Source organism: Lipotes vexillifer, unplaced genomic scaffold (assembly GCF_000442215.2).
Source record: "Lipotes vexillifer unplaced genomic scaffold, Lipotes_vexillifer_v1.1 scaffold1544, whole genome shotgun sequence".
NCBI lineage: Eukaryota > Metazoa > Chordata > Mammalia > Artiodactyla > Lipotidae > Lipotes > Lipotes vexillifer.
The window spans coordinates 1,249,558-1,270,893 of record NW_006791108.1 but is presented as its reverse complement, the minus strand read 5'-3'; the positions used below and the strand labels follow the sequence as shown (position 1 = coordinate 1,270,893).

General features: G+C 41.5%; 1 protein-coding gene across 1 annotated transcript in view; it reads left to right on the top strand.

Annotated features, from left to right (window-relative positions):
- Positions 1–21,336, top strand: part of GLIS3 (GLIS family zinc finger 3) — a 142,994-nt gene that overhangs the window by 86,974 nt on the left and 34,684 nt on the right. The window contains exon 5 of the mRNA XM_007464200.1: positions 9,478–9,646. Within this exon, the coding sequence (XP_007464262.1) occupies positions 9,478–9,646 (169 nt within the window). The remainder of the gene's footprint in view (positions 1–9,477; positions 9,647–21,336) is intronic.

Sequence of the window (21,336 nt, the reverse complement as noted above, 5' to 3'; positions counted from 1 at the left end):
CGAAAAAAAAAAAAAAAAAAAAAAAAAGTTGAAATATTGAACTTTAGGAACCCATGTGGTCACTTTCCAACAGGAAAGATGCTTACTTCCTCAAAAATAACTTTCTACCAGCAACAAAGATGCTTGAAGTTCATATAACTGAAGACTGAACTGTCCATTCCACAGGTAGAGAAAAGCCTTTAAACTCCTTGAGAAAGGTTGTATGTGGGCATAAATTCAGGATAACATGTAAATGACTTAGCAGAGTCTATCTTGAAAGTAAACTAGGAAGAAATACTGAGTATCGGAAGGCAAAAATGGGAAGAGTATCCACTTCATGGGCAAAGTGTGAAAAAAGAGGGAAGGGTTTCTCTGGAGTCACAAGCAAACCAAATTCTTCATCTATGGAGGTTTTCCCAGGGTTAGTGGTAATTGCAGACTTCGGTTCCCCACTATAGCACAGTTCCCCAATAACTCCATCGTACAGAGCTAGGAAAGGGAGAGGTGTCCTGGGAGAGTTCAGAGTTGGTAAATCAGCTCTTGAGTTGGCTGAAAGAATATTGCATTAAAAATTGGATTGGCTATTGGTGCTAAAAATCTGTTTCCAGAAAGCCTTCTCTGTGAAATGTTTTCAGAAGTCACATGAAATTAGAGTGGGTGGAGTTGTCTCAGCAGCATCTGAAAGGGAGGAAACATCTTTTGTGGTTAACATGATACAGGTAGGAGATAGCTAAGGGTTGAATAATGAGGAGTTGGAGCACCCAGTATGTTTTCTTTACTAAAATTTCTGTTTTTTTGACTGAGTCGAACTTTATTTCCAAAAAAAGAGATGAGGAACATTCCTGTAAGAACTTCCAGGAATGGTTGTCCATTTCTGCTCCGTCTTTCTTCTTTCTTTCTGCTCTCCTACTCTGCTCAGAATGGGATAACCAAACACACAGAGGCAATACTGGATTTTTTTCAGAGTAGTCTGAGTTGTTTGCTGGTTCAAATTATTTTAATGACATTCTGTATAACTAACTCTCTGCGAGTGAATAAGTGTGTAGGTTGGGAAGTGAAGGAAAGAAAGCTAAGGTATGAGATTTGAGGTTAGATATGTCATGCATTGTCTGGAAAGACCCAAGAGGGCTGCGTGAAATGCTGGTCCCAGATAATTTGAGACAGCTGCCAGGTGATGCCATTCTACTTGTAACTAACTGTCTTTGTTCTGAAATGCAGATGTTTTAGAAGCTTTTCCTAACATGAAGTTAATTACACCTGGTATTTCAGAATGTTTGATGGTAACCTTTGGCATTTACATGCATGACGTCAGCCATTATCTTCTAGTTGTATTGCCATGTATTCCAGAAAGGCATGTAAGCATGTATCCTCTTCCAAACACTAATAACTTCTTTCCTGGCTATAAATCCAGCTGCATGATGTGGAAATGTAATTGAGCAGCCTACATAGATGTTTGGAGCTCATGTGGGAATATCTATTTGTAAGAGAACCTGAATATTCATGTAACTGTCCAGACATCAATAAATTTTCATTTTACCGTGTTTATTTCTGTTCCCCAGTGAACAGCAGCACTCTTAAGCTCAGAGTTAATAGGCACGTTCTTCAGAGGTGTACCCTCTCTTACCTTAATAGGACATCTCCCTAACACATTTGTTTATCGGTTGCCAGGTAGCTCTTCCATCAGGTGACATGAGTATGTTTTCTTTGTCTTAGTGCACAGGTGACAGTTACCATTGTTTGCCATCAATTAGCTTGGGGTAGCATGTCAAGGATGTACAGGTGGTGTCACTTTACTCTGACAGCCGCCCGATCTGGTTGAGGAGGGATTGTTTCATTATCCTCTTATCAGGCCTGCTGGATAATGATACTCTACCCTGCAAAGTGGGAGAAAAAAGAGACAGGCAGAAAGAATAGATTTTTAGGGATTGGCAATGTTAAAATTATTCATGCCTCAAGGAGAAGGGAAAGATTAGAGAGCTGACAGGGCAAACCCTTAAGAAGCTTCTTTTTCCTAATACAGATGGAATACGGAATGATACCCTTCCTGAAGGAGAAAGAGAAGACGGGGGGAGTGCCCAGACATTAGGAGGAAAGAAAAAGAGGAACTAGCCCCTTCTGTTCATAGTGAGCAGGCAAGGATTAGCTGCCATCTCTCTCCCATTCTCCAATTAACCTCAAATGCGGCCTTCCAAGTGACCGTACCAGGACCTTTTCCTTGCTAGAAAACTCTCTGGTTTGTGGATTTAGGTCATGAGAGCATTTTCCACTGAACAACAGTGCAACTGAATGGTTTCATGGTGAAATACAAAGAACTGCAGAAGGTATTGAGGACCAAAACTCCAGTCACCCCCCTCCCCCGTGTTGGTCATTTTCTTCAGAATGACTGAGGGGAAGTCTTTTTTGAATTCTGAAAATTAACCACGGCTGGATCTTTATGCTGTTGGAGAAACAAACACAAAGAAGTGCTGAAAATGTAAAAATACTTCAAGGTAAACTAAGCTTCAAGGGGGACAATTGTGTTGACATTTTAGTAACAGCCCATTTTTGCTCCTTAACGAAGTGCAGTCAGGCATGAAAATGACTTATCTTTTAAACTGAAACGCATTATGGGTTGTAACTCAAAGGTGTGTATTACTCATGTAAAATAAAGTACAGCATTTTAACCCTATGAGGGTTCTTTCACAGGCCCTGAGCACTTTATACCAACTTGCATTAGAAAAGTTGAACAAAAAATGCTTATTATTAGAGAGTATGATATATATGCTCTTTTGCATTTTAAAATGACTCTAGTTCTCAGTTTATATTTATATGCATCTTTAGGTAAGAAGCCATTCTTTATTGGAAATTTACCATTTTGGAGCAACATGCCTTTGTCTTCTCCATCCTGTTAATTATAGGAATAATTACAACAATATAAATAGGCAAGGAATAGGAACAATGGTTTGTCGAGCACTTAACCATGGTCCAGATACACTTAACACTATGCTAAGTGTTTCCTATATATTGTATAATCCTCCTCGCCATCCTGTGAGGTATTATCCTTATTTAAGATGAAGAAACTGAGCTTAGGTTAAGTGACTTGCCCAAGACACATTGCTAGTAATTGGTAAAGCTCAGATTCAAGCCCAGGTCCATCTGACTCCCAGTGCATACTCTTTGTTCCTTTAATAACCACCCTGACACTATCGCTCCTGAGTGCCCAATTTCTGGTAGGCCAAAGTAGCTAAAATTTTCATTGCAGTTCAGTCATTTCCTGAATCCTTCCTAGGTTCAAATTTCTCCTGGAGGGAGCCTTGAGGAGGAAAGACAGAGTCAAGATTGAGCTCACTATTTGAATGGGGCCTCTAATTCTTTTTTAATATCTCTGTGAAAGCCGACCTAGCCTGATTTCATTGATTAGTTTATCCCTCTGTACCCAGACCCTGGGAATAATGCCCAAGAGATGAGTAGTGAGCCCATACCTCTTCCCATGTACCAGCCACCAAGCATTAAATGTCATTCCTCTGTGTCCCAACTCTGGCACTGATTATAAGTGAATTCACAATCTATGGATAAGACTGGTTCCCCTTGTCCTATGAGAGCAGGCCCTCTATGAAGTGCAACACCATGACTTTTCAAGTAATCATAAATGACTCTGAAAGCATATTTACTGTAACTGCTAGGTGGCAACAGATCTGCCCAGCACTTTTCTTCGTGCATTATTGACAGAGGCAGTGGCCATTCAGCCCATGACATCAACATTGTGCTCGCTTGTGGTAACAGGTGCATATATCTGACTGCTCATGAAGAACCCCTCCCTGCCTTCCTTCTTTCCCACCAGTGGATCGACATGCTCCTGACAAGCATCTGAAATCTTTATTTCCGAAAAAGCCCATCTCCTACCAGCTGTTTGTTTTCCAAACCAAATAATTCAGTTAATTTCTTCCTTGAGTTAGTTTTCGGAGCTGGAAAATTTCAGCCACGTTGAGGTCACTTTAGTACTTTTAGGGTGGATAGAAGCAAAAATGGGAATCTACTTTTTGGATCCTAACCAGCATTTTGATGGTTAAAACTACCCGTGTGCTTTGTGTGTGGTGGGGGAGGAGTGCCTAGTGACTCCAAGCAGCCTTTACAAGTGGAGTATGCAAGGTTCTGATACAGTATCAACACTCTTATGCCCTTGTTTTTGCATCCATCTTGCATTTGAGAGGCAATATAGTGTGATGGTTAGAGGCATGTGATCTGAAATCAGGTTTCCCAAGTTGGAATTCCAGGTCCACTACTTACCAGCCACATGACCTACATACGCCAGGTAACCTAATCAAGAACCTGATTAGGCCTCAAGTTCCTCAATAGTAAACTGGAGAAAGGTTTGCAAAGTACTAAATAAATGTCATCTATTGAATCTGGGGCATGGGGCAGGCAAGAAGATGAAATACAGCAGAGATATGGTCCAACACCTACCGCTCAAAGTGCAGTCCCCAGACCAGCAACCTCAGCATTGCCTGGGACTTTGGGAATTTGATAGAAGTTCAGAATCTCAGCACTTGCTGCCTCCAAGACCTAGTGAATCAGAATCAATATTTTACCCTGGTAAAATTGTTTGCAAATTAAAGCTGGAGAAGCAGGATTCTAGCTGCCCATACAGTTTTGAACAGAAATATGCCCTCAAGTTGACTGTTTTTAATATACCTCAGCCTGACAAGGAAGGTCTTCTTCCCTGCCCTCTAAAAAGATGAAAACATAGTCATGAAACAACGCCTGTGGTAGCCTTCCCTGTCTCTGGGGATGGGCCTGAGACAAGTAGGCTTCATTTCAGGAAGTTTCCTTGCCTGAAAACTCCTTGCCTTTCTCTAGTCACACAGTGAATACATGACAGCTGAAGTGTCCCCAAGGGTGCCCTGTCCATACCCATTAGACATATAGATTAATTGTTTTCATTTGGATAGAGAGAGTGCTTGCTGCCTGTTAACCCAAACTAGCCTGAGCCAGTTAAAAGCTCGAGCCTAGAATACCCTGGTCCCAGTAGCTGGTGAGATGGCATCTGGGGACCACACAGATCAACAAATGCAGGTCTGTCAAAATTAAAAAGCCCAACTGAGTCACCTCCACCTACCTCTATAAGGAGATGGGATGAGGGACTGTAGTGAGCTAAGCCCCAGAGAGAAAGAAAGACTAAAGCAGCAGGGAGGCCAGCTCCTGGTCCTCTGCTGGAAGTAGGGCTCACAAATTCATCTCAAGACCAAGCTTTTATTTCCTTGGGGAGTCCACCATCTCTTAATCACAAAAGCAATAAGAATTTCCAATATGTTGCTCCGCCGTGCCTAATCAGTTGTTCCAGCTGCCAGTCATCAGTGCAGTCTAGAGGCTCACCTAAAAGCCCTCTTCCAGCCTTGAAATCAACACTGACCCCTGAGGTGACACTAGACAATGAAGGTCGCCCCGTAGGTAGCCTGTGTGTGCTGGTTGATTTGATCACAACAGTTTTGTTAATATTGCCCTAGATGCTGGAGGGTTCAGTTCTCTTCCTTATGCTTTGATTGATAGGCCTCATTGTATGCCCCATTAGTGGAGTTTGGAAAATCATTTTGGAAGGAAATTTTTCCTTTTGTGGATGACCTTACACTTGCACTCTGACATGGAGATTTTCTTCCTGAGGTTAAAAAAAGTCACTTGGCAAAGCCTGAGCATCTGTCTGTAAGTATTTGTTGTGGTGGGCAGGTCTGTGTGAAGGTCTCAGGTATTTGACTTCAAACATTAAGAGACTAGCGCCTGCCTGGTACAGAGTAAGGGCTGGAAAATTGTGTTTGAATGAATAAATTTTCTTAGACTATAGTAAGATAGAATCCTGGATGTATGACTTTGATAGCTGGAAATTCCTAGAAGTCAGTGTAAGTAAGAGGCATTTCCTGTGCCATAGTGGCAATTTCTAAGAAATGTGGATCTTTGGTAGAGGTCAAAGGCAATCCTACTGAAGCCACTGATACCTGACTCCAGAGTTTTGTCCATTTTATATGAAGGATATGTGAGATGGGAGTTGGATGAATGTTGGAAAGCCATGCTCTATTGTTACTTCCTCTGAATCTCTGGTCATTGTATTGGTCCCAGGCAACATCCACAAACATTGCCCTGGACTCTGCATGCAAAGTGCTCTGTGTAGACACTGAATCAGAAGCTTCTTCTAGGTTATCTAACCAGAAGAGAATTTGTCGTACATTTCTCATCCCATTTGTTAGAATATAGAGGCAAGTCCCAGGCTTCATTTTGCTGACAGGTAATTTCTTACACCCTACATAAGAAACTGTTTCATACACTTTTTTAATATACTTTAAATTGAACCCTAAAGCCTCCCTTTCTTCCTCTTGTGGGGTCTACAGTCAAAGGGTCTCTGCCTGTTCCAGTGTCATTCACTGGCTGTAGCAGTGGAAGGAAGGGCTGTAGATGTGTGTTTGACTGTTGGTCAGTCAACACGTGACCTCAGCACAGCTGGAGGGCATGTTTCTGAGCCTTCGGCCCTAAACCGCACACCTCTTATGTCCCACCTCACATCCCCTTCACCACATGTTCCTACCAGCAGCCATTGCTATGGCAACCAGGCATAACTTGGCAGCACCTCCCCTCCAGTGCACTGGCTTTCTGTCCCCAGGCTTCTCTGATGCCCTGGTCTTGGGCATCTCTGAGAACCTTTAGCTACTGTGGTGCATGTACCTACTTGGAAGTGTGAGAGAAGTAACACCCTTTACCAGTGGGGAACAGGAGTTGGTGGATAAATGTTCCTTTCTGTCCTTGTCCTACTCACGGGGCCCAAGACGGACTCCAGTGGCATTTAGATTGTGTTCGTCTTTGTTTACTCAACAAACATGAATGACGTGTTGGAGACAGTAGGCACCAGGGGCGTCTGGTTCACCAGTCTATCCCAGAACCTGGCTCAGTGTCTGCCAGATGGTAGGTACTCCGTAAGTATTTGTGGAACAATTGGCTGCTGAGAGAGGAATGAGAAGAACGCAAGTAACTCTGCACACACAGCAAAAATATTAAAATAAGTACAGAAAGGTAGAGGACATTACAGGCAACAGCATAGTGGCATAAATTGCCATGGCATATTTGAGGTGTGGTCAGTTGTCTGATTTGGCCAGAGTTAGGGCACATTTTGGGATTTGGGGGGCACAAATAAGACAGCGTGTTAAAGTCTTGAACACCATTTGGAATTCTATACTAGTAAGTCTCAGTATTTTGGTATAAGGATGTATAGAGGTCTGTTCCCCTCATTCAACTGCAGCCTCCGCAAGGACAGGGGCGCACATATTGTAGAGTGGCTAGCATGTAGTAGGCACCAAATAAATATTGAATTTAAAAATAAATGGTTGGAGGATAGATGGATGGATGCATGATGATGGATGGTTAGTCCTGGCTATTAAGCAGGCTGAAGGAGAGGACCTTAACCAGGCCTAACTTTCAGTGTGTGGCAGGGCTGCACACAACACCAAATTTCCCAGCCTATTTCTTTGCAACTAATGCAAAAACATGGCTCATATAGCTAATGTAGGCCTTTGGGAAGCAGCACATTTTCTGTTGAAGCATAGAGCAGAGCATGGAGTGTGTACACCAAGTTTCTCTGTTGCTCATGGGTTGTAAACAGCAAGGCAGCACTTCTCTGTGAAACACACACACACATATATACAAAAATACCTCCAGCGGATAATAAGTGATGGGTGCATTCAGCAACTACAACAAAATAAATAGGAGAGCTCACGTTTCTACATTAAGGCAGAAAAAAGTTAGCTGCGTTTCCAGTGTCTCTGTGACCTTCTTATTATTCCATTAGTTTTTGGAATAGTATATAAAACACCAAGCTTCATGCTGACAAACACCGTATTGAAACTATTGCCGCAGTCAATCCAAACAGCCTTCTCCCGTGGGTAAAATTATTATTTGGAATACAAGCAGAATGTGGTTGCTTGAGCAAGCTGAGCATAAATGAGGTAGTGATCCGTAAGGTGACTCTAGCGAGTTTGCAAATGTGCAACTTTTCTGGAGGCTGACACACAGCAGAAGCTCTGCATTGCCCTTTTGAGCTGGTAAGCATTTTCTAGTCTCACCACCTCTTCAGGACTTGGAAGACTGTAGAGGATGCAGGCGTCTAAGGACAAGAGTTAACCTGACACAATGCTGACTTACCAAAAACAAAACCTTCAAATGAGATCACACTCCTATCAGTAGCTTTTTGAGCACGAAGATGATAATTCTGCTTCTTCACACGTTCCTTTAAGTACTTGAACTCTTGTTCCATTGGATTAAGCTTTCAGGGGCTGGGTCATTTGGGGGTATTAACTCTATCCTGGAGAGGTTGGAGAAAAGTGGTGCTGGTCTAAAAATACAGCTCGCTGAACTTTTAAACCTTCAAATCTCTTTGATTATGTGGCTTCTTTTTCTTAATCCTGAACCTGGTTTTTAAAACTTTTTAAAAATCCATTTATTCTTTGATATCAGTAGAGTAAGTTCAAAAAGAGCAAAGATGGGTATAAAGCTTGGCATAGCTTTGTATAGAGAAGGAAGTTAAAGAGAGTCAGCATAATGATGCTGGTATGATTGCAGCATAATGAGACGTCTGCTGAGTAGATCCAGGCACTGAGAGAGCTTCTCTGATAGTGATAGACTCCGAAAGTGACAAGCCCCAGTTTCTTCTGTGACATGGTACCAATTAGCCGGTCTAAATGGGCACATATTTAAGTTTGAGGTCACGTACAGTTCTCAAAGGCTAGGCTGCCCCCAACAACGAGGCTGTAACTCACTCTCTGTGTCATAATAGACAACAGCAGGAGAAGATCCCGGAGCAGTTTTTGGGGCCCCTTTTCCATATTTTGTGGTGTTGGGAGAGGAGTCATGTTTGCTGAAGGCTAAGTACATTTATCCATCACACCATTGGGAAATGCCCAGGGTCGGTCAGACTCTGAAGTTAAAAGAATGTAGGATGCTGCATTGGCACTAGGATCAGGGGAAGCTCTGTTCTCATTACATGGATTTAGCAGTGACACGGAGACTGGGCATGACCCACAGCGCCTCACTGCAGCACCGAGGAGAGGAAGAGGCCTGTGTCGTGTCCTTCTGGGCCAGCAGACCGCATATTCTGTTGCCTGACTGTCCTCCCCTGTGACTGAAAAGTGCTAACACAGAGACCTTCGTCCAGGTGCAGACATTACAAGATTGGCTAATTATACAGTGTCCAGACAGGGAACTTGCCGGGCAAGACAGCTCTTATGAGACGAACCGTGAATGTCAGCCTGGAGCGAGCTGAACATGGACTCCTCAGACAGCAGTAAAGGCACATTATCCGGGGAACCTGTTCCACCATAAACCCAAAAGCTGTGTATATCCAATAAGGGGAGAACTGTTCCCTTAAAACCACCAAAGAGAAAAACAAACAAGCCCCTAAAATGTGCTTGCTGTCAGCCTTCAGTATTTAAAGAGTGCGTGCTTCATTAGGGGCGCAGTCTGATGCTTGTTCTCCCTTGATTTCAGCTTCAGTTTTCTCCAGCAATCATTCAGGCCGAAGCGGAACAGCTGCTGGGGCCATGCCAACCCCACATCCTGTCAGTCACCCTTCTCCGGGACATAATGTACAGGGGAGCTCCCGCAACCCCTCCTCCCAGTTACCTGCACCCACAGCTGCGGACGTGGGAGCTGAGAGGTAAGGCCATCCGTCTCTCTCTTCTAATAGGTGGCACCGCCAAACCTCCCTCCACCAAGAAGAGCTTTGACAGTTGCTGAAGTTTATTAATAATCCACTGGTGGGTTGAATTACCCAAAGGTGACATTTTAAAAGTACATGCACAAAACACGTGAACCGAATATCTCGTTATCTGTTTTATTTTCCATGGGAAAAAAAATAAAGATACTGGCAATAGCCCACTGAAGTGTCTGATGCTGGGGAAATGCATCAGAATGTTCCTGTCATTCCTCAGTTTGTTTCAGGGACTCAATTTTAAGGTAATGTCCCTACAGGTTGGCATGCTTTCCAGATGTAAGATGGTACCTTCAGCACATAGATCAGTGGTGTTATCTTAAGAATATAGCATAAAAGGGCACAGGATTTTATACGCACTACCAGAAAGGGGCTGTTCACTGAGTACTTTATGTTGATACTACCCTCATAAGAGTTTCTGGGAGAAAAGTTTTCAGTCTTGACACTTCGGTCCCTGTCTTTGGACTGCCCAGCCCTCCAGTGGTGTGGACAGCATGCTACTTCTTTCATTCTCCTCTCCACTCATCATCTGGCTTGAATTGACCTAGACATCCACGGGAAAAAGTTCTTGTGGGCACCCCTATGCAATCCTGGAAAAGTAGGCATTTGGTAGACAAAATAATGGGTTGAATAGGCAACAGGAGTAAAAGTTTTGAATCTTTGATTTCACCAGCAGTCTGTGGTTTTGTTGGTGTTGGCCTGGTCTAGGAGTTTTTTAATGTGTTTTTAAGTCCACTAAGCCATATTTTTAAATTTTATGCCTACCCTTTATTAATACATCTGTTCATTTAATAAGCATCTGTTGAATACTTGCTATGTGTCGTACATTTTGCTGAAGATGAAAAGATGCTTAAAACCTGGTCCTGCCATTATAGGATTTGGCAGTGAAGACAGACATGCAAACAACATATAGTAATGCTGGTTGGATAAATGATGTAACAAAGGTGCCCCAGAAGCTCTGTCTCTGCCTTGGGGAGGGGGAGAAAAGAAAGACAAGAGTGATCTAGACATTACAGGAAGATTAAGGCTCTTCCAGATGGATAAATGGGGAAGAGCATCCAAGGTAGCCAGAGGAACATACGTAAGACATGAGAGGGGGAAGGACACATGGAGGGAACAAGGTGCCAGTAACTCAGGTGGCATCATCAGGTAGACATGGCGGATGAAGTCAGGTGAGAATGGGTTGGCTCATGGGGAACAACCACACTGAAGATTTTACCCCGATCCTACTGGAAGTGAAGAACCATTATAGACCCTTTATTAGGAGAGAAACACATCAGATTGTCATTTTAGAGAAGGAACTCAGGTGACAAGATGGTAAAGTAATTGAGGTTTGGAGCAGGGATGAAAGATAGGGAAAATAAGAAGGAGGTTATTCTAGAACTCCTTATGAACAATATGAGGACCTGAGCTAAGGCGAAGCAGTAAGGATGGAGAATCTATTCAAGGGCTATTAGTTAGGAGGCAGAATCACTAATTATAAATATATGTGTGGGGTAAAGAGGAGGGACCAAAATTCATTCCTGAGTTACACCCCGAGACATCAAGATGGAAAATGGTGCCGTTAACAAAGGAAAAGAGGGTTTTGAGTAGAGGTGAGGGTGGGAAAGAAGGAATGATAATAAATGGACTTTAGGGTTTGGACTTTCAGGTGGCTGTAAAACATCCAGGTGGATGTGTCTGGTAGGCAATTGAAACATGGATCAGAATATGTTAGACTTAATCCTAACAGTTCTATGTACATGGTTATGTGTAAACAAATTATTAGCCTTCTCTCACAGGATCTGTCAGCAAAGCAGTGCAAATGATAATCATCTATTAAGTTCACAGACTTGCCAGTTGTTGGATGTATTTCTATAAGTTCAGATGAGCTTATTCATTTTAGGATTTTATTTAGTTCCCAGTTGAGTTTTAAATGATATTATCCATGGGCTTTTCATCATCCCATTTCATTCTGCCTGGCCAAGCATCATACCCTACAAGGTAGTGAAGTTAAGAAACCATCCATAGGGACCTCCTCCTCTTTGTCTCATCTTATTGGTAGTTATAAAGACTCTTTACAAGAATATAAGAAAAAAGTAATCTGTGTGTCTTTTTTGTACACAGCCTTTAAAAGAATCAATGTAGAAAAAGATTTTAACCATTATTGGAGTCAAAAACAACAACAACCCAAACACCTGATTAAATCCCAGCTCTCACAGTTGCTAATTGTTTGAATGTGTTCCGTGGATGCTCCCGCTGCTTGGGTTGTTTCTGGTTTTGTTTCTAACATTTCATTTTGTTTTATTTTATAATTTTTTTTCGATTTCGTCTTTTGAATATTGGTAACATATTAAAAAATTTCAAGAATGACACAGTGAACATATACCCTGCACCCATGTTCACCCATTGTTAACATTTTGCCACCTTCTCTCTCTCTTTCTGTCTCTTTCTCTTTCTGACTTGAGAGATCCTTTATTTGTCTGTTTTCGTGCTTCCCTGTTGTTTCTGAACCAATCCGAGAGAATATCAATGAGCTTTAACCCGAATTACTTTAGGAAATATCTAAGAGGGACATTTTGCCTACCTAATCACAATGTAATCATCACACTCAGGAAATTTAACATTGATAATGTATATTGTCTAATATGCAATCAATATTCAGATTTCCCCAATTGTGTGAATAAAGTTCTATATAGCTAGAGGTTTTTTTCTTTTCTTTTTATGATCCAGGATCTAAGGATCACAGTTCTGATTTCTTTTTAGTCTTTTTTACTCTAATGAAGTTTCCCAGCTTTTAAAAAAGTCATCTTCTTCTTCATTATTATTATTATTGCTTTTTTCATGACATTGACAGTTTCTAAAGAACTGAGGAGATTTATTTTGCAGAATGTTCCACAGTTTGGACTTGTCTGATATTTTTTCCTCCTTAATAAACTTGTTCGTTTTGGGCAGGAGTAACACATAGGTGATGGGGTGTTCCTTAGCTCTTTTGAGCCTTAGTTTACACTCGTGGGGAATTAGGGTTAGATGAACCAAAGCAGGTAAAGCACCTAGCTTGTTACATGGCATGAGGACAGGCAACCTTGGCATGGCTGAGAGATTCAGGTTTGTAAGCCAGAGGATGTTGTCAGATGATTGCAGTGGCTGATAATATAATCATGGAAGGGAAAATGGAGAGGCAGAGGAAGGTGGTGTACTTTGCATGGCTGGGTGAATGAAGTGGATATTTTCACTTTTGTGGCTTTGCCTTTTTGCTCTGCTCTCCCCACAGGATGTGAGCCCCGTTCCTATGCCAGCCCAACTGGCAGGAGCAAGGGCGTGGAGGTTTATCTCTTCCAATCAGGTTTGGAGATGAGGATGACTGGAGAAACAGCCCTGAATTATTCACTGTGTTTGCACTAATGTCCAGCATAAAAACACTAAGAGGAAATGTGCTTACCTTCCGCTTTGGGTTTATATATCTTTGCCTCTGTTTGCCTGGGAAATTCCCCAGTAAAAACCCCAGCAGTTTTCGTAACGGAAATAAGTTTATCCACTTTGCGATTTTTAGTGGGAAACTGGCATTTTTTTCCTGCTTTGCGGGCATTGATTCATCATTTATTTAGCTTTAACTTGTTAATAAAATGGGCTGAGTCACTGTCATAAGTCAGGAAAGGTCCACTACATCTATCCAGTTAACATCTGTTTCTTTGATCCTTACTACCGTAAAATAAAGTAAACGCAAGTTCTCTCAATGTGACGAGGTTCCATTTTTATTTTGAAATATTATCTGAATGACACATCGTTGCAGTGATTTAAGCCGAACCACACCACATCACCTAATGTTGATTTAAAATTATTATGGGAAGTGGTGTTTTACTCTGTCATATTGAATGAGCCAGTGGTACTTTATGACAGCAGGAACTCAGCGTCTTCGGAAATGTTAATTTATTGTGTTTCAAAGTATGTCTTTTAGACCAGAGAAAACAAACATTGATGGAAGTCCCTTTTTGAGATGGAGAAATCTTGCAATCCCAAGAATAAGTCAGCTGGCTTTGTGTCACTCATCTTGTTCAAGAGCATGTTGGCTGCCTCTCCCCTTCTAAAGAATGCCACAAATATGGTGTGCTCTGTAGTATAAGTGACAGAATTTAGGGGACTTGTGGATTTACCAGAGTGGAATGACATGTAAAGGGCTTCCTACGAGCCCCACCTCTGAGCCAGAGAAGACTGAAAACAAGGAAAGGATGTGCTCTCCCTGTGGAGAATGCATTCTAGTACAGGAATCAACAGGAGAGAATGTTAGGGACAATTTTTTTGGAGAAAGTAATCTAAACACCTTAACTAAATAAGAAATGTCAGTTTCTTGAATCTGTATGAAGTATTGGGAAGCCTTACTGTTTTCCATTCATATCAGATGTGATACTGCTAGAATTCTAGGGACTTTGATATATGTGCAGTCTTTCTACGCCTTTGGGTAACCAGGGCTGGTCTTCACAGATAGCATTTTCTTATTCACCATTGGGAACATATTGTAGCTTTCCTGGATGCCAAGGGGTTAAAAATAGCAATTGTTTTCTATGTCATGTCTTTGCAATTATGTAAAGGTCTTTAGCTCTAGCCAAACCAACCTGCTCACTGACTTAGCTTGGTTGTTTTCTGCATCTTAATTCAGATTCTTTCTCTACCTAGAGAGACAATAAGGATATTCCCTCATTATCTTATTCTTGACTAAATGTTATCAGCCTGGGGCTTGGCTTAGTTTTCAGCCCAGAAAGCCTCCTTGCCTCTTGCAGCTCCCCAGTTAAATCTGTCTCATTTATTTTCCATTTCCCAGATGTCCACTTGCTAACTGGATTATTAGTTCTTTGAGGACAGGAGCCTAAAATTTCCTTGTAACCTCCAGGGTTCCTGTGATGCTAAGGCAGGTTTGACAAGGGAAAAAGACCAGTGAGGGGAATGCCTAGGAAACAGGGGGTCATTGCCAACTCCCACTGCCCAGGTGGGAGATTCCTAGAAAGGATTACTCCCCTTGATTTATTGGTCTGAAGGATGGTGACCTCAAAGCTCCAGCATCTTATATAACCTGCATACTTCTTCTGTACGATACGTAGTTGCTCTAATACATATGTTCACACACACACACCACACACACACACACACACACACACACACACACACACACACACACACACTGCTAGGAGTCTCTTGCCATCACCCATTGCTGGGGTTCCCTTTGCTTTCCTGTGGTCTTTAATACTAGATGCTCAATACTAACTATTCCCACATATTTGCATCTGTAGTATCTGAACAGCTCAAAACTAGGCCTGCTGCTTTGCTGTCCTTCCCACCCTAGGACTTTCTTAGTAAACAGGGACACTGATATCTTCACCCACTCAGCTTTTCCATAGACAGACACACATATACATTCTCTCTCTCTCTCCACATAATCTTTTCTCTCTCTTTTTAATCTTCTAGTATGTGTGCAATAATGGCTAAAATCATAAGCATCATACAAAATATTAAAGTTTATCAAAATCAGTCCTAACACTGAGGTTCATTCATTTATTGAATCATTCAGTCAGCTGGTATTTGGGCACCAGGCAATATACTGGACACTGAGGACATAGTGGTCAATGAGGCTGACAGGAGCCTGGCCCTCTCAAAGCACCTAGTCCAGCAAGAGCTAACCTGGTCAATAGGTGATCATAATTTTGGATGCTATGAAGGGGCACTACAGGAGGCTGTGGAGGCATACAGAAGGAGTACCTAACCCAAAATTGGGGAGGGAGGAATAGAAGAAAAAATATCTCCCTGAAATCTGAAGGTCTGTGGAACCCGGCAAGGCAACGTCATATATACAAAAGCTAAGAGGAGAGAGTGCAAGCAAGGACGGAGCTTCATAAATAAATGTAGGAGGAGGCTCATGAGCTGCGTTAAAGAGCTTGGGCTTTATCTAGAGAACAGGCTTTTGTGTATTTGGCTAAGACAGGTACCCTGGTGACTCTGGCATACATTTCAAAGGCCTCCATATCCTGTTATCCACCCAGCAAGAGTTCAGAACATATTCTGTGCCCAACAGAAGAAGAAATGATGAAGAGTGTACAAATGATTTGTCTGGTCCTCAAGCAGACGAAGGCTGTCCTTTCCATACCCTAGACTGATAAGGCAACACAATGGGTTTTGTGTTATTTTCCTTTTTAACACAATTTGTAAAGACAGTTTTGTCCCTTGCAATTCCAAGCTTGTAGTTTATATAGTCATGACCTATTTAAGAAGATTTTGAAGAGTCAGTGTCAAAAAAAATTACCTCCATGTTAGAGACAAAGTGCCGAACATCTGAAAGTTAGAGCTCTAATATCAATAACTTGGCCTCACTGTTCTTATTATAAAAGAGAAGACTTGAGTATTATTAAGAAGTGTCCACGTTGCTGTGTGTCATAATTTAGTTGCAATTTACCCAGTGAGCACTGCTCTCAGAGGCTCCTTGATGTGTATTACAGACCCTTTCCCACGTGCATAGATAGCTGACTTATAAGGCAACAAACACTGGCAAAACAAACAAACAAAGCTTGTCAATCTTTATCACTGAAATAATTGAGAAAAGCCATAGTCAGAAAATAAATATAAGCCTCAAATATCCATTGTTATCAGCCTGAGTATTGGCATCTACATCATCCTCTGTTAGAGTCTATTGATAGGATGCTCACCTAATGTCGTGTGGTGAAGAGCATCATTCTTTCTCTTTGGGCTTCAGCACTTTATATTCAGGAAACAGTTATCCACATTTAACATCCCATTAAGGGGTCAGTTTCTTTCTAGAAAGGAGACTTCCACAGATGTTCAAGATTAAGAGAGGTGGGGTCCAAAATCTTCCCCCCCCACACACACACACACACACACACACGTCTACTTGAGAATTGCTGAATGTAACAAATGTTGTTCCTGATGTTGATGCTGTGAGCACAAAGAGGCAGAAACTTCCAATATCCTAGACTTGAAAATGGAGTTACAGCATTGTATCTTAGATGGAAAAGCTTGAGGTCCTTTTTCTGTTCTGTTTTCTTTAAATCTGTGGAAAATTCCTGGTACTCCTTGATGTTTATTCCAGGGCAGAAGAGCCCACCAGTCTTAAAACATCTTAAATATTGATCCATGACCACAGCCATGCTTCATCCTCTCTGGAAAATACCAATGGGGTTATTGGCCTTTGGAATGACCTTTCTTCTCACAGAGATCTTCACCTTACTAATAGCTTCTTATAAATACGCCACCCTAACTCACTCGTAATAGTTACACGTACAGGGAAATTGGTGATATTTGTTACTTTCTTCTTACCTACCTAATGACTGTGAATGGCTCCTCTGGAAGAAAAATAAAACAGCAACAACAACAACAAGGCATTGCTGAACTAGCTGCCACAGTCCACCCTGATCTATCTCTCATTTAAATTTCTGGGTGGATAACAGGATATGGAGGCCTTTGAAATGTATGCCAGAGTCACCAGGGCACCTGTCTTAGCCAAATACACAGAAGCCTGTTCTCTACATAAAGCCCAGGCTCCTTAATGCAGTGTGGTCTGCGAAACTTTTATGAGCCTAATTACCAGAGTCCAATATATTTCTTGATAATGGAGGAAAATAATGAGCTAGGTCTACATGGCTGTCTTCAGCTTACTATTAAAAACCTAAAAAGCCTAGGAGTCAACTTTGATTCCTCCCTTTGCCCAAGCACTTTCATATAGAATTAACATGTAAGTCCTATTAGCTCTGCCTTCAAATACATTTTAAGCCTAATCAGCTCCACTCCTCCACACCCAGCTCACCAGTATCCCCTCCTCTCTCAAGTACAACAGCCCCCTAACTGGTTTCCCAACATCCAGTCTTGCTTACCCACAACCTTCTACTTTCACCCTACCAGCACACCTGGCCTTTGCTCCACACCACAACAGGAGCTGCCCTTTAACGTGTAAATTGAATCATTGAGGATTTTCTGCTCACATCTGTGTTCCCACCATGCTTAGAATAAAGTCCAAACTCATTTTTATAGTGTGAAAGGCAGCAGTAACCCTGAGCAGCTGATTGATGCGCTTCCATCTCCACATTCTCCTTTGTGTCACTTCATGGGGAAGCATGAGATGCTGATGTGGGCATACACGTGTCACTCCAGCAAACAAATGGCTTGACTTGTGGTTCAAGTATTCGTTCACATCAGTTTGTTCTCCATGGATTTTAAATTTTGAAATGCACTATATCATCATTTTAGATTAATTATAAACGCACATTACAAACCATCTATTAGAAGGTCTGTAAAAGGAACTATAATTTTTAAGTGCCAATGACGTTGTTTCACCTCTGAATGCCAAATCAGCTCTCTTTATTTCGTTCCCACATTCCAAACAAATCCACTTCATGAGAAGCCCAAGATGATGTTTTTTTAGTCCCCTTGGATTTTCAATCAGGAAAGTGAGTCATGACAGTAACAAGGAATGCTTGAGGTAAAATAGAATTCCTTTTCTTGAAACCTCTCCTTCAGTGCATTAGCGTGAAGCAACATGGAGTTCTCTAAGCCATTATAGTATTCAAATGTGGCAATGTGTTCTTTTCATATGCTTCCTCTGAAACAGCAAGTCATATGGAGCCAGAATTCCCAAAGTGAAAGCCCACAAGCCACTCTAGCCCGAGTCAAGATGTCCACATATTACAAAGTGCCTCATCTCTGATGTAGAAAAGGCTGTTCCAAGGAAAGCCTCTGCTTAATGTTTTAACAGTGTGATCTGGAAATCACCTTCATCTTTTCCCCTCTCAGGTGGGGATAGTTGGAGAAATTGGCTCCTAAGAAACTATATCTTTTTTCAAGGGAAGGACTGTTTGTTCATTAGTGGTGAGGAGTCTATTGAAGTGAGCAGAAACCAAGAGAGAAAGTTCTTTGGATTAGTCTTCTTGCCTCCTTTTCTGAGAAATAATCTTTAGTTGCTTTTCTGTTTAGTCGCAAGGAGAAAAACTTTTCTCTCTTTTAATCATCTTCCTCAGAGTAATGGTTGGAATCATTCTCCTGAAGACGTTCTCCCCTCAGAAACAGAAACTGGTTTCTGGACAAATATAATATTCAACTGGCCATTTGCATCAATTCGACAAAGGTACCATCCACCTGGACACAAGAATTGGCACTAAGTTGGGAGCCACGTCTATGGAACCAGTGGTCTCTTCAACAGCAGCAGCCAACATTTATTAATTACCTTTGCATAGTACTGGATGAGGTGCTAAAGATACAAAATGGTAGCAAACATCTGAGGATTTGATGCTCTTTCCATCTATAAGAGCCAAGAGCCCTTCTCTAATTGTGAATTTTTAAATATATGCTGTTTCTTTTCATTCATTTCTGTAGCCAATTGTTGAGTCTCGTCTTTAAGAGAAGGTACAGAAAATTCATTTGTGGTTATTACAATAGTAACCTGACATCCTTCAGATGAAGAAAAAAAAAAGCACATATAAACAGCACATGTTATTACTGAACAAACCACCACCCAGCTAGTTTCTTTTCAAATTTATGGATTATATTGACTTCTGAGGTCTCATTTGGCAGTGGCTTTCAAAGGCACCTGGCTGTACTTGGCAGGAGTACTGCATTGGAAGTTAGTTCTAAAAGTTCTTCTGATGTCTTCAAGAGACTCGTGTTTTCAGTTTGTGACCATGAGAAAGGTATGCAAGAAGCTGTTTTTTAATCTACCTATACCTCTCTTTCTCACGTTTGGAGAAAAATAACACTGTTTTTTCTCATTTCTCATCTAGCATTCTCATCACACTTTCTTCCGAATGTTTTTCTTTCACCTAATGCGTTCTATTTCAAAGCAGACTGAACTCTATGCCTAACACTATGCTGAACAAGAGAAAGTCTTCCCTTTGCCACAGGACTATGAGTTAATCCCCTTGCTTTGACCTACTCAGAGCTGCCCAAGGGACGATATCATTACAGAATTTTTTTTCACCGCAGAATTTTTTGACATGAAATGTCTAAGACCACTCTGGATAAATTTTCTTCTGGTTGGCACTTTTTTTGTAAAGAGGATTTGGCAGAATCAGACTTTTCTTTCCTTTCTCCCCATCACATCAGATTCTGAAATAGACAACCAACCAAGTCACAGCCAATTCTGCAGTCAAGATATTCCAAAAAACCTGGCTCTTGGTTAAATGTGTCCTGCATAATTCATTCTTGTAACATATCCTGGATGTCCTCTCTTCCTCCCTTTGCATTTCCACAGGGGAATAATAGTGTGATGCCATGGGCCGTCTGTCACTGTATATAAGGAAAAATACACTTCTCTGCCTTGGGCATTGATTACTTTGTTTTCTTGACTTACAACTTACTCCCTAAACCCAAGTGGAGAAACGTGCCTCCAGAACACTCTACCCTTTCTATTCCCCACAAGCGCTCACTCCGCTCACTCATTATAATATATATGTGTCTTTTTTAAAAAGCCTTGGTGATCATTTCACCTACAGCCAACTTCACAGCCCTCATTTTGTCATGCTCTGTGGAGGCTCAGGCAGTCATTTTTGAGTCTTAGTCTCGTCCAGTGTGATAAATTATTTGTAGTTAATATTGACCCACACTCTTGTAAGGAGAAAGAAACATTAAGCCCTTCCTGGGGATGGCTTCAGCTCTTTGACTAGTTTGGAACAGAGTCCGCAGATGGACATACAGCTCTTGGCCTGCTTTGGTCCTGCCCAGATGGACAGTGTTGCAATTACCCACACTTCCCCAAGGCTGTTTCTTCATTTCTGAAAGCTGGTCTTGATTGTCTCAGAAGCAGAATTCAATTTGCAGTTCCCCCAGTAACATGCTGTGATTCATTCGGGGACAAATCTGGATTGAACTGAGTCCAAGTGTCTCTTTTGTGAGACAGAAGGGAAGTATAAGTAGATACTATAGTCACCCAGATGATTCAGCCAGGAATTCATGAAGTGATTCATAAATCGTTATAAAGACCACTAAAGACTACTAAAATGGAGCGCTGTCTGGCTATACAAAGTGGGGTATTATCATTGGGGGGTTTTTTTAGATGTTAAATCAGATGTGTAATCCTTAAAACTGTGCTTTTCTTTTTAGGTTTTGAAAAGGATTCCTTTTTTCCCCTCTGCAGTCAGCCAACTGCTAAAGCCATTTTTCATTGGTTAGTTTTCACAGATGAATTTTAAAACCACTACAGATGATACCCCACAATTCTTTGGGGGAATGAAGAATACCTCCCCAAATCTGCCATAGACCAGTTTCTATTCATTATTTCTACTCCCTGGCAGCAAATCAATAATATTTTTCATGTGAAGGCAATGAAACTAGCTGTTCTGTTGCATTCTTCCTTCTTTGGGAGGTCTGTAACCCCCATGGAAGAAAGAAGGCGGGGCAGGGGGTAACTATCCAAAGCACATACCAACCAACATCTAATCTAGCTGATCATGAAAACACCTCTTTTCAAAGTGTCAACCCCCAAAGCAGTGCTAAAACATACAGTCCCACATGGCTTGCACTGCTTGTGTATACAGTAGGAATGAAGAAAAGTGAGACATATTTATGACATGTGCTTGATTTGCAACACAGCCTATTAGTAAATTTTGTTTGAAGAAATACAATTGTTAGTTGACATAGAAATACTTTGGATTTATACACAAGGGAAA